The sequence below is a fragment of the Acyrthosiphon pisum genome, chromosome A1, assembly GCF_005508785.2.
Source record: "Acyrthosiphon pisum isolate AL4f chromosome A1, pea_aphid_22Mar2018_4r6ur, whole genome shotgun sequence".
NCBI lineage: Eukaryota > Metazoa > Arthropoda > Insecta > Hemiptera > Aphididae > Acyrthosiphon > Acyrthosiphon pisum.
The window spans coordinates 154568148-154582078 of NC_042494.1; the positions used below are offsets into that span (position 1 = coordinate 154568148).

Below are 13931 nucleotides of genomic sequence, written 5' to 3' on the forward strand. Positions count from 1 at the left end.
ATGTAGGTAATAAATAATAATACGCAGTATAATATGTTTGCGAAATTTGTATTGATTTGTATTTTCAACGACTCGTGTACTACAGACCAGTGTACCACGAATATTCAGCGTTTGATACATTTTCAATTCGTTATTTTCACCTTCCTGAGAGTTGATCATTCAAGTACCTAAGTAGGTACGCTGTATACCTATAATTACTATTCATGTATATTTTTATTAAATACGGGAAACCGAACCTCTAAACCTATACAATAAAAGCAAAAGCAAAAAAAAAAATGCAAAAATGTACAGATTTACAATATACCTATACAAAAGTACACAACTACGAGTGACGATGACGATCAAAAATCGCGTGCCGCACCTATTAGCCTATACACATCGCGATTAATACAACCGATGGTGGCCAGAATATGACTATATTTTATGAATCTACCGCTTCATGTAAAAGTGGGGATGGGTATCTTAATGATGGACTTGTTTATAATTTACAACTAATAATTCATGGACTTCTATGAATTGGATTTGGTGTTGGGGGATGGGGTGGGGGATGGGCTAACTGTATTATCCCTAAACATTGACACTGTTTGTTACCAATGCACTTATTTTCAATAGTTGCTTTGTAGAAAAAAAAGTCTCGTTGTCACTGCAGCAGACGACGCAATATTATTATATAATATCGCATCGAGCGCGTACCGGTGAGTGGCGGGCGGGAGAAAAAAAATTAACCGTCGAATGCGAACCACACAGCAGTGCTTGCGGCAAAGCGTCTCGCCTCGGCCACGGGTATATTGAACGTCGCTTGGTCGTGTGAAACGAGTGAAACGCGGCGAACGGTGAGTCATATATATGTGTGTGTGTGTGTGTGTGTGAGTGGAGAGGCGGAGAGCGACAAAAGCGATCGCGGACGAGCTTTCGTCACTCCCGGAAATTGCTTGGCGCTGCCGAACCGATAGCGCGCACTCCACCAGCCGCCGTCGCCGATGAGGCTATATGTACGCACGGGTTCCCCGGGAGCAAAGCGTTTATTAAACGCCCCGGCGGCGGCCGTGAGCAAACTCCTCAACGCCCGGACGACGAGCGCGGGTTACCCAAACAAAATAATATAGCGACCGTCGCCGTCGTCGTCTTTACGCGCGCGCGCGAGCGAGCGCCCGTTCTCTCACTCGTTCGGTGATGGGTCTCCGCCGCCCACCTTCTCCGCCACGCAATCTCTATACATCACCCGCAAAATAATGATGATCGACCCGAAGTGACACGCTCCCGATCGCGCGGTCGACGCGCTGAAAAATATATAGGTCGTCGCGTCGTCACGCGGCTCTTAGAAACTTTCGGCCGCCCGACCATAACCACGATCCACGTCACGGCTTGGGTATATACTCATATTATCATAATGTTGTACGAACGGTGCCGCCCAATCAAGTTTAGCGTTTTGAACAAGTGGGACGCGACGCATAAAAAACTTTCGAGTCGTCGCGCCTGCTCACGTATACCTACCTGCAGACTGCACGTGCACCGGGTGGGCGTATTCGATTAGAGGATAAACTCTTATTCACACGGGAACATTTTCCTCGCGATATCGCTACCTATATATAAGTACACACGCACATACACAGCATAAAGTACCTACAACTTACAAAGTACGTGTATTACGCATGTACAGCCTATATTTTAGATGCCAGCTCATCTCCTATGCGATAAAAAAATAATATCAAAGTATGCAAAGCGCTGCAGTTGAAAAAAGTCATGCAAGATCAATATGCTGCTTTAATGATAAAAATATGTACAACTCGTTTGGTTTTACAATGACTATCTTATGTAATTATATTAGTCTTTAAAAATAACTAGGAATTTAAGACTTCGTGACAATAAGAATATTTTGACTATTTCTGACGAAATAAATTTAACGAGTTTATGTTGTATAAGCCTAATGCTATATAATATTGTTAATTTAATAAAACCAAAACGCGAAGTATTTCCAACATAATATTATAAGTGTTAAGAATTGAATAAAAAAAAATGTCTATGCTTCTAAAGAAAAAATTATGTGGTAATTCTAAAGATTGGAGAATACAACGTGGAACCTTATGTGGTTTAAATATTTATCAATGAATAACCAATAACGTTCTGCATAAACAGTCGATTAATTAAATACATTGTATTTATAAAATAATGTTTAAACTAATTAAAGTATTCATAATTCATTGTTCCTTTTTTAAAATTATTTTATGCTCTGAAGTTTTCTCATCATGGTCGACATTGTAAATGGTATTTATTATCAAGAATATTATAATAATATGCACCTATATATTATTTTTATTATTACAAAACTAAAATTTCAATTTGTAGTAAAATGTCTAGTTTAACTGGTAGTTTGGCCGAAATATAATTATTACGAAATGAGGAACAACAAAATCAATTTCGAGAAATCCATTAGTTTGTAATTTCATTTGTCAATATGTTCGTTTCGGTCGAACACCGAACAGGGGTTTTGTTCATTGCAATAACCCGTGAAATATTGGGAATGAAACCCCTCGGTTAAAACCGCTTGCCCGTCGGCAATGGAAAAAATACATTTTCTGCAATAACGAAGTTTTCCCTTTTGGTTTATATGTTTTTCCGGTGCTTAATATTTTGCAACATTGATTCCCATTCTTTTTCCAGACAAATACTATTACGATAATAAAAAGGAAGCGATTCATTTAACGTATTTATTATTCGATAAATGTGTTTTTACTTTTTACCAACGTAACCAGCCCAGAATTTATTTGAAATTACTCAATATAATATACTAAATACTATACCTATACATACTCAATACTAAATGTCTATATAACTAAAAACAAAACCAATTAGAGTATATAGGTATATTAATTAATTATAATAATTAAATAATGTGTTTAAATAGTGTGTGTGATGTATATTATAACTTTTAAACAGTTAAATTTAAGATGACTTTCAAAACATTTTCCATAAAAATTCAAAACTGTATAACTACTAGAAGTGGAGATATAGTGAGATCTCAGCTATAGCTGATAGTATTGTTTTAAATATTAATTTTGAACTATTCCATAAAATGTAATGAACTACGATTATGTTCGAAATTACACTTTGTATATAATATTATATATGTAACGCTGCGCCGTGGCGACAAAGTAGAAAATTGGGCATTGTGCACAATGGGCGATTTAGAAGTCAAAGTGATAATAAAACACTTCACTCGCGGGAATCGTGTACAATGATCAAATGCGTGAAAGCTATACCTTAATAAAAAAAATACTATATCTAATATAGGAATAACATTAATATTAATTTATAAAAAAAATAGGATTTTTATTGAAAATTGTTTTTTGTTAATATAATATAAATTATTATAAAGTTTATGTATTTGAGTTCGGATTATCTCATTGGATCTTTTTGAGTTACTAAATACAGTCCGAACACTCACAATCAAAATAATAATTGGTAAAATATTCAAATAGAGTTATAATTTGTATGGTAAAATTCGGAATTTACATTGCTCACAATTATGACAATGATATAGTAATATTGACATTGTAATAGTATATAAAGTTATTACTACATTTTTACTTTGACCGGATTTGGTGTGTATTTAATATTTAAGTACAATTTCCGACTATCCCTCTTTGCCGGTAACATATTATGTGTGTTTATATACAAATTTAATGTAGGTATCTTGTATCTAATAATACAATACAAATCTTTACAAGACACGCCTTTTGACGTGCCTTCATTTAACTGAAAATTCACTTTTTTTTAAATAAATGTATAATAGATAATATCTTAAACTGTGTTAACCCATATATAGACATAATATTATAGCGTATTAGGGGCAGAGGTGAGATTTAAAATGTTACATTAATTTTGGTATGGAGGGCTCACACCATTGGCGGAAATTGGTGGCTAAACTTTTTAATATTTTCCATTACGAAAATTGTACATAGAAAAAAATATATACTTTATGCATATTCCATGTTATGATCTGTGTGAGCGGCAACCACTATACGATGACTCCCCTCAATTCCACACATTAATCAGCTTCTTGAATTTATTATTTTAATAGTACCGCAGTATAATATGAATTATTTTTTTTAATACATTGGCGAAAAGAGACATTGCAGGTGAAAAGGGGATGGTAATTTTTGGGACGAAAAGGGTCTTGCAACCCAAGGGCCGTGACCCTTTCTTTATGTACGCCACTGACATGATTCATAAAATGCATAATAATACAGTATTCACACACATCATATTAAAGTACCCATTGTGTTAAATATTTTAACTTAAACGCGTCGCTCTGTTTGCTTGCATTTTACAGGTAGCATATTTCCATCGGCGTCATCGTACTGGACCAACCCGGGTGCCAACCTCTACTCGAACATCGCCGCTGCGTCCGCAACGCATTCGATGGGTCACCATCACCACCACCCCGGTGCAAGCACCGGCGTCAGCCACCACACGGGAGTCTCACCACACCTGGCCAACTACTCGCATTACGCGTCACCATGACCGTCGGACGTGCACTGGGCCGCCAGGTCGCTGCCCGGCGCCACCTCGGCCCGGCCGCCACCACATCCGTACAAGCCCATCGAATGAACAACCCCTATAGTCACCATTTACGTGCTTAATTTATCACAACGTTGTTTTCCATTCGTTGTGATGAGCGCGGGGTGTAAATGTAAATCCACTTTGGAACCGTTATGATATATCGTGTTACATGTAGGTATAACGATTATAATATAGTAATGATAATAATAATAATCATAATAATACGATATAATTATAAAACTGACACTCTGTTTGAATCTACCCGGGGTAGAGAAGAGGACCTACGAAAACGCATGTTGATTTCATTGTACGCAAACAGATTTTAATTGTAAAAATACCCTTTGTCTGTGCAACCGCTAAGTGTTGATTAGTTTTAGTGTACCTACCTATTAAAAACTTTCTTAGAAAAAAAAAACTGACGCAAACCATCATCACACACACACACACACACACACACACACACACACACACACACACACAGGTTATGAGCTCGTGACAATCAACTCGTATCAACACTGTACACCGCACAAAAATATTAACTAAAAATTATCATGTTGAATACACTCATCACCGATCATCACCGTAATTATAATTTTTTTTTGTATGTAAAATTACGTACACATCCGTACATACATATATAAGCTACTGCTACTTTAAGTTTTATCAGTCAGTTTTTGGGATTTTAAAAGTAATGAGTTTATTTCAGATGGCTCCGTGAACTCTCTACTTTGATTTTTTTAAGGAAAAATACCAAAAAGTCTTAACTGTTTACTATTTATTATCGATGTAACTTTTAAATTGTTTAACCTTTTTTATTAGCAATTCATATTCGTAACTATAAATTTGACTAATCTATGCTGACCTGACCTAACCAAAAATTTACTGAGAAAATGAGTGCAGTGCATTAATAATTTAATACTGAATGTGACGTGTTATACAACCCGTGATAATTCTATACAAGTACAAACTTATACATCCTTATTTCAGCCTTGAGCAATATTATAAATATTATATAATATATAAATATTATATACATAACTCTCCAATATAAGGAACCGACCACTAATGTACGTAATTTTATTGAAAAATAAAATATAAATACTATACTAAAATAATAATCATAAATTAAATATTTAAAGACGACTAGTACAAACAGAGTTTTAACAAAAATATTATTTTATAATAAAAAAATTAAACTTAAATGCTTGTAACTATAATAAACTGAACACTCAGGTATTATTTGATATCAAATATATCGATATGTATATAATATATATAATATTATAATGATAAATGTGTTAAAAATATGTACCGCGTATATCAATGAAAAACCAAAATTATTATTCCAATAGCATTTACAAGTACAAAATGTTAATAAACTATTGTTTACTTATGTTACTAATTGTTATTACCTATTTAACAAAAAATTTATTGGAATATCAATATTATTTGACAATTTATAACAATTATTCTAGTCATTTTGTGATTAAAACTGGCAATTCAGATCTCGTTTCTTCATAAACAAAACCCCTAATTTTTATAATTTAAAATATTAACAACAATGTTTATTACTATTAAAAATAATATATATATAACCCATAATGATTGTACAAGTATAGTACAACATTTGTTTTGTTAGATACTTATGTATGAGTTATGACAATCTATCATAGCTAGATTATTTATAAAATAAAGTTTTACATTTTTAATGTATTATAAAATAATTTATATTAAGGAACTAAAAATACTTAGCTTTGTGCTAAAGTAAAAGTAAAGTGCAATATACATTATTATACATTTTTGTTTATAGATTTAAGAATAATTTAAGAATAATTATTTAGTTAGAAGTTTAATTTGTATGGATGTAATATTAATCTCTGTACAGGCCTAATACTAATAGAAGGCATCAAAACTAGTCTTAACGCTATTATATTATACATATGATCATTACATTAATTATAATAGTGTCATTAATAATACAATGATGACGTTACACATTGTAAATACAATTCCATATTGGAGAAGAAAATAAAACCATTATTATACTGTGTTTTTAATTTGTTATGTTAATTATTTCTAACTTTTCTGTTTACTAATTTCTTACTATTCTTCACAAATAATTATTGTTGATGAAATAATATAAGGTTTGAATTTATCTGAGAATTTAAAATGTTGAATACCCAGAAGAAGCACAATATTGTATTAATAAATATATTTGGAAGAGCCCAGTCAGTCGGTATGAAGCGTGCTAAAATTGCACATAAATATATATATACATAATATATGTGTATTTGTGTAAGTGTAATTTATATATAGGTATATAGGTATGCATATAAAATACATATTATATATTATGTGTTATTGTATACAAACGTAAGAGGGTTGTTCTCAAGAATAATTTCAAACGCCACGTGGAACAATGACGGAAGAGGTAGGGGGCCGGAAACGAAGGAAAAACTGAAGACATGAGCCACCACCACCCGACGTAGTATAATATAATACTATATATATTGTTCAGATTTTCTCCGTTTGTTGGGCATGAACATTAAAATGGGTAGTTTAGAACCGAGCAACAATGAATATGCATGAGCTCGACTACTTGATATTTTTACCCTCGGAAGCTATAAAAAAAAGTCCCACAAAACTTCGCATTGTATTAATCATAAGTGTGGCAGGATGAGGAGGAAGTAATTCACTCGTAATGTGCATTTCTTATCGACATTGATGGAATTATAATTTTACAATACTTACGTACCTATATGACCTATTCTCCTATACACTTTCTGTATAATATTCTGAGTGGTTAAAGCGAACATTGCATTGCAGTATTTTATATTTTTACAGTCAATAGAATCACTTTATAAGACCAATCGACAACCACCGATCACCGTTGAATAATTTGTAATTGTATTGGAAATTAATACAATTCAAGTGTATAATAATATTGTTTAGCATTTTGACGAATTTCAATGACATAATATTACTCTTGCATTAAAAAATGCACGTTTATCAGTGATAAATTATCACGTATTTTTTTTTTATACATTTCTGAAATTGATTTGTTATTTAATATACATACCTACTTTAATACCAATAAGTATACCTACATTAATTTCATAGTTGATCGATATTGACCTGCAGTTAAGAGTACCTACTAACATGATGTTATTAGAAAAATCAAATACAATTACAAAAACAGTTTACAGGTACAGTATATAATTACTACATTATATTATATAAAACAAAATATAACGAATATCTGCAACACGTTACACATTTAGTTTAATAAAAAAACGTTCATTGTTTTGAATAAATTGAAATTTATTGTAAAGGTAGTATAAATTAAAACAATATATTTTATAAACTTGGAACGTATATATAGGTACCTACCTACATATAAAACATTTATAAGTATATAAGTACATCTATACTTTTAATTTTTTTTAATAATAATAATAATAATCTTTATTGCAAGAATAAATATAATATTCAATCCTACAAAAATAAGAGCTAGATATTGCAGCACCCCCTATAAGGGAAGCTTGTGCTGGGGGAACGGTTCTTATTATTTAAAGTGGATAGATTATAAATGTTGAACAATAATTAATTTAAAAACAAAACAAACAAATTAAAATAAAAGTTTAACATTTTAAACTTAACAAGGTTAAATAAAAGATAGAATATTCTTTACGACAATCAACAATATTTATTTATAACTCAATAAGAAAATAAATTGAAATGGATTGATGTGTTTTCGTATACATTTTTACCCCTTTCAGTTGACAAAACATATATTATATAGTCTCGTCGACAACATCATTGAAGTACAGGAAAATAAAGAATACAACGGTTGTACCTACCTCTTTGTCGTCCCAGGTGAAGCGGAAATCGGCGTAGAATTCACGCGTGTAAGATTAACAACAGCTACTGTTATATCCATCGCGTGTGTATAAATGCTATACATATATATATGTTGATATAAAGAGAGAGAGAGAGAGAGAAATAGTGATAGGGCGTGCAGTAGTAGAGCAAGAAGACGGTGGCAAAGCACGTGTGTGGCGCGGGGCTGGGTAGAGGTGTAGCGGGAAGCTTTTGTTATGGAAATGGTGGTAGGGCCAACCGGAAGTTGGTATCGACCACCTGCGCAACCAACCGACGTTTCCGGAACTTTCCTGGCACAAGATGGAGACAACGGTGGGACCACACCTACCCGTGCCAAAAGCATCACTACCCCGCCGCCGTCTGCAAGCTTTTTCTATCCTCCCTCCCACCGGCGGTGACCCGACCGTTGCGCTCTCCCTCACTCCTGAATTTATACTCACCGACCCACTAATCCACCCACCCGTCGTCGTATCGCCACCCACACGCACAACACACCGTGAAATAACTGCGTAGGTATCGATTATACATAATATAACGAGCACCGGCACCGTTTGTGGTGGATGCCGGAGACGGCTACTTGCCGGCATCGGATTTCCTCACCCATAGATATATATTGTGTCAAGTGGTAGGTACCTGCTACTTTCCCCGCCAGCACAGCGGTACGAGTGGGCTCACTAGATTATTACGTAATTATTATTATTCATGATTTATATAAGAAATATTATAGTAAACAGATTCAAATGTCTACGGACTACAAATAGTTTTTGTTCAACAATAAAATTTCAAAAATCGTTCGAGGAGAAATCATTATTTTACGTGTGAATTTTCACTATCGTCTGAATTTGAAATACAGTTGCTCATAAAAAAACGTAAAGACGTATATATTGCTCTATATTATATACCAAACATTTTTTTATGTATAAAAAAACTTATGTGGAATCGTATGTTAAATTTACAAACCTTAGGTGTTAAAATTAAATAGTTATGTTAATATGTTATACATTTTTACCTACAAAATAATTTATAGATTTTCGTGATTTTATCAATTTCATTCAAATTGAAATTTTAAATAGGTGCCTATAAAAAAAATTGTGACTATGTACCTATGATGTATTTTTAATTTTGGTCAGATCACCTATGAGGCACATTGTATTAAATACTCAAGTTATTTTGTTCACAAGAGTATACGTAAATCAAAAATCAACTGAAAAATTTAATTAAAAATAACTATAAATATTAAATAGCATAAAAAGGGGTACAATATTTTGAAAAATTGTATCAAGCCTAGTACCAAAATATATTATAACCACTCTCCACACGGGACACACTTTCTTTCATCTTTGCATCCCACTATAGGTACATATACATATATTCAGAATTGACTATTGAGAGTATTTGCATTTAGGAAATTTAAACATGATTGAAGATTACTAGTCAACAAATTTAATTATAGATTAGAACCATAGGTAGGTACTTTAATATAGCTTTGAAGTTAAGTTACAACATAACAGACCACTATTCCAACACAACATACCAACATACTAGATTAAACACAGTTCAAAGTCACAACGGCCCATTTTTAGTAAGTACCAATCTATTATTAATTTTCCCTTTCTTTCGAAAAAATTATACTCCATTGAAATAAACAAGAAAAAACTGTTCAAAATAATTATTTTACTGTAGAATAAATATTAAGAGGGCATCAGGTAATCAATGTTTAAAAAATTCAGCAAGAGGTAAAATCATAAAAAAAATATGTAGAAAAAATTATACAATAGGATGTCAAGTTGCAAAAATGTCTAAAAAACACCGTTTTTTTAATTATATTTTCGGTTTCGGTTTTTAATTATAATACCGGTATATCCGGTGTATTCCTTCCCACTTTGTTTTACTTTTTTTTTACATTTTTCCATATTTTTTTTATTTTTTTACTAATTTTTTCCGCGCATATTTACAAAAACCAAAACAGATATCTGTCTATGTTGTTATTTGTATTTTGACTTTATAGTTCGTAATTTACTGTAGTACTGTAAATTGACTGTAGACCTAGCTTAAACACAATATTATTTTAAATTAAACATTTTTTTTATGTCCTTCATAAATTACAATCACATACAAGAGTCCGTGCAGGACCTCTTCCCATTTAATTTTTTTGCATCCTTAATAATTGCATTAATTTTTATATATTTACTAATATACATATATATTACGGTGATACACCTCTGATCATAAAACTGTTCGTTTATTTTAATGTAAACAACACCTAGTTTTTGGATTGTAGTTAAAATGTACTGCAGTATTTAGCTTCCAGCATATTCTTTTATTTTTGCTTCATTTAACTCTAGTAGATTTTTTTGTATGTTTTTAAACATTAACTGGCTATAGGTACTTGGGAGTACACTGAGTACCTGTGTACTTACTATATAATTTATTAACAGGCTGGTTGGGACTTAGGTTGTCTCACGTTCCTCATTCAATTTATTCTTTATATATTTAACTTTTTTTGATCTTTTTATATATATTTTTTAAACATTGACTACCTGCTGCCTTCTTAATAATCATTCTTTAATAAACTAATTTTTGTGTATAGTTTTTTCTGTTTAAGATTCTGGACATTTTAGTTTGAACTCTTTAGCATCAGTTCTTACCGTATAATTTTTTCTATTTTAGATTCTGAGTGGAACGATGAATGTATTGATTTCACAATGATGTGTGTTTTTTTATTTTTTTTTATTTTTTTATTTTTGTGTCTGTCATCACGGTTTGGGGCAGTAAAACTGCTTCGATTTTCTTCAACAGTATCTTGTTTGATGGGAAAGTGAATCTAGGTGCATTCAGGAGGTCAAAATTTGAAATTTCATATAGTTTTCAAAAGCGCCGTGAAAAACAGAAGAAAAATTAAGGAAAAACGGGAATTTTTACGCAAAATCTCGTTTTCGAGAAAATTGATTTTGGTTTTTGGTGTAACTTTAAAACGAATGACTGTAGATACATGACATTTTCACTGGTTGTTTATATTTCCATTTTCTATACATGATAAATTTTTCAAAATATTTTGATTTGTTTTGAGCTGTTTACGGACAATTTCAGTTTCCAATTTAATTAGTTTTTTTTTTCTATGAATGTCAATAAAACTTTATTTGTTGAGTAAAAATACTTAAAAATTTAATACAAGGCTCCTACTATATTGTTACAATGAAATTTGAAAAATATTAAAAATCCTTAGTCACAGTTTTTTTTTATTAGCATTTAAAGTTAAAAAATTGACAAAATATGGAAAAATCACGAAAATTACCTAATTATGTTGAGTTTTAATTCATAAAAATGTTTCTTTTTAGAACTAAGATTTTAAAATGTAATACAAGATTCCTTATAGGATAATCTACCTTTATCAAAAAAAAAATGTCTATAAGAAACTCAAATTAAGTTTTTATGAGCGTTTGAAATTCATATTTTTACAACATTTGATATTCACTCGATTTCTTACGTAACGATTTTCTTATTTTGTTGTAATTAAAAAACAAATGACTGTAGAAACTTAAAAATTTGCTGAATGTTTATATTAGCATTTTATATATACGATAACATTTTGAAAATAATTTGACTCTTTTTGAGCTGATTGAGGACATTGTAAGTTTTCAATTGAAAAACATAATATTATATTATAATATTTGACATTTTATTTTTCGTAATAGTACCTTTACCTATATAGGTTCACTAACACTAAATACATTTATCATTTTTAACATTTTACATTTTTTCAAGATATTCAAAACTAAAAATTGAAAATAATATATTATTATGTCCAAATAGACAGTGTTTACATAGTATTATTTATGTAACCTGTTGGGAAATTAATTAAGTTTTGAATTTAAAAACAGATTTGTAAAAATTCTAGCTCATTTTTTCAAGTCTTCTGGATGCGTTATCTGGTAGTGGCCTATGAAAGTAATTTAGTTAAAATATTAGAGCGTTCAGCGTCCACAGTAATAAACATGTATTTTATTAATAAGATAACATAGAGATATGTCAATGTGTAGTTATATGATTAATTTTAATTTTAAATAATTATAAATAACACGATGATTATCTATATTGTATTCGAATGAAATATTAATAAAAATATTGAAGTGTCATTTATTTTTTGTCGGACTTTGATAAACTTTGGATGATTTCCTCGATGTGTTCATCTACTCGTTTGTTCCGAAATGCGATCATTTGTTTAAGTTTTTCTATTCGAAACTTATTCTATTTAAAATATACAACAGAAATGTTATACATTTTAATTATCAACATTTAAAATGTACTTATTTATATTTACCTCTTCATAAAAAAATTTTTCTTCCGATGAAGCTTTGTGTTTGCTTTCACTTGATTCTCCAATTGAACCTCCTCCGCCAAATTCACCGCTTCCCACATCAATACTTTTGCACCGGTTGAATCTATACAAGTATACGACATACATAACATGACAAATAAACACAAACTATAAACATATACAATATACATATACAATAAAAGAAAATAATGGTTAGGTATATTATACAATTTACAAATAAATAAATTATGATCTCATACTCGTACAAATATGAAATAAAAGCATAACAAAATCCGAATTTTCCTTTTAAACACTAAACATAATTTATAGTGTACCAATACGAATCTTAAAATTTTAATCGTTTAATATCTAAATCACAAATTAAATATTGGTAGGATATAGGTTATATAATAATATAGATAGGTTAGGTTATATATATAGGTACTTAGAAAAATCTTACCCCATGATTGTCGATGTATTTTTTTTGTACAAGTACAAACACTTGTTAGTTTTTCTTAAAAAGTCATTCATATTAACTGATGATTTTTTTCACTAGGTAAATTTTTGCTTACAGACAATATGTGCATACAAGAGTACAGCTGGACATATAACGCGTAACTATATTATGTTTACAAGAACCAACTAGCCGGTAATATGAATAATAGTTTTACATACTACCTATCAATATATCATTAACTAAACAACACCATTATATTAATATTAATTTTCTCATTAGTGTACAATATTTACTAGATTGTACCTATATCAATAACAAAAACAAAATACACATAACTGACTTAATCTTTATGTTTTAAATATAAAATAACATATATTTTATGGAAATCAATGTACAAAAAAAATATAACGCACAGTAATTAAAATTAATGACTTCTGAATAAATAATTAATCTAAAAATAATCATAGTCCTGACTAGATCACTGTTATGGATGTGTTAAATTTAAATTAATTTATACACTTTATACACTTTATTGATTGCATCATAGGTAACTACGAAAAAAGATTTTGAGCGAGAGACGATGTTTCATGTTTCATTAAAAACAAGACAATTTCCAATCTGTACACATAATAGAACAATGATCAAATTTGATCGTTATTAGCACTGGCATAGTTATGATTTTGTTCTGGAGGGAGAAGATTGAATAATTTA

General features: G+C 30.7%; 2 protein-coding genes across 2 annotated transcripts in view; one reads left to right on the forward strand and one right to left on the reverse strand.

Annotated features, from left to right (window-relative positions):
* LOC100160630 (DNA-binding protein D-ETS-3-like) overlaps positions 1-5715 on the forward strand; it is a 58744-nt gene extending 53029 nt beyond the window's left edge. Inside the window, exon 10 of the mRNA XM_001947593.5 lies at positions 4334-5715. Within this exon, the coding sequence (XP_001947628.2) occupies positions 4334-4524 (191 nt within the window). The 3' untranslated portion in view covers positions 4525-5715. The remainder of the gene's footprint in view (positions 1-4333) is intronic.
* Positions 5716-12261: 6546 nt separating this feature from the next.
* Positions 12262-13424, reverse strand: LOC107883829. The gene is made up of 3 exons (XM_016804640.2): positions 13224-13424; positions 12767-12887; positions 12262-12693 (listed from the first exon to the last, which is right to left on the reverse strand). Exons 1-3 carry the CDS (start codon positions 13292-13294, stop codon positions 12583-12585), a joined length of 303 nt encoding a protein of 100 aa, XP_016660129.1. The 5' UTR covers positions 13295-13424; the 3' UTR covers positions 12262-12582.
* Positions 13425-13931: the final 507 nt, after the last annotated feature.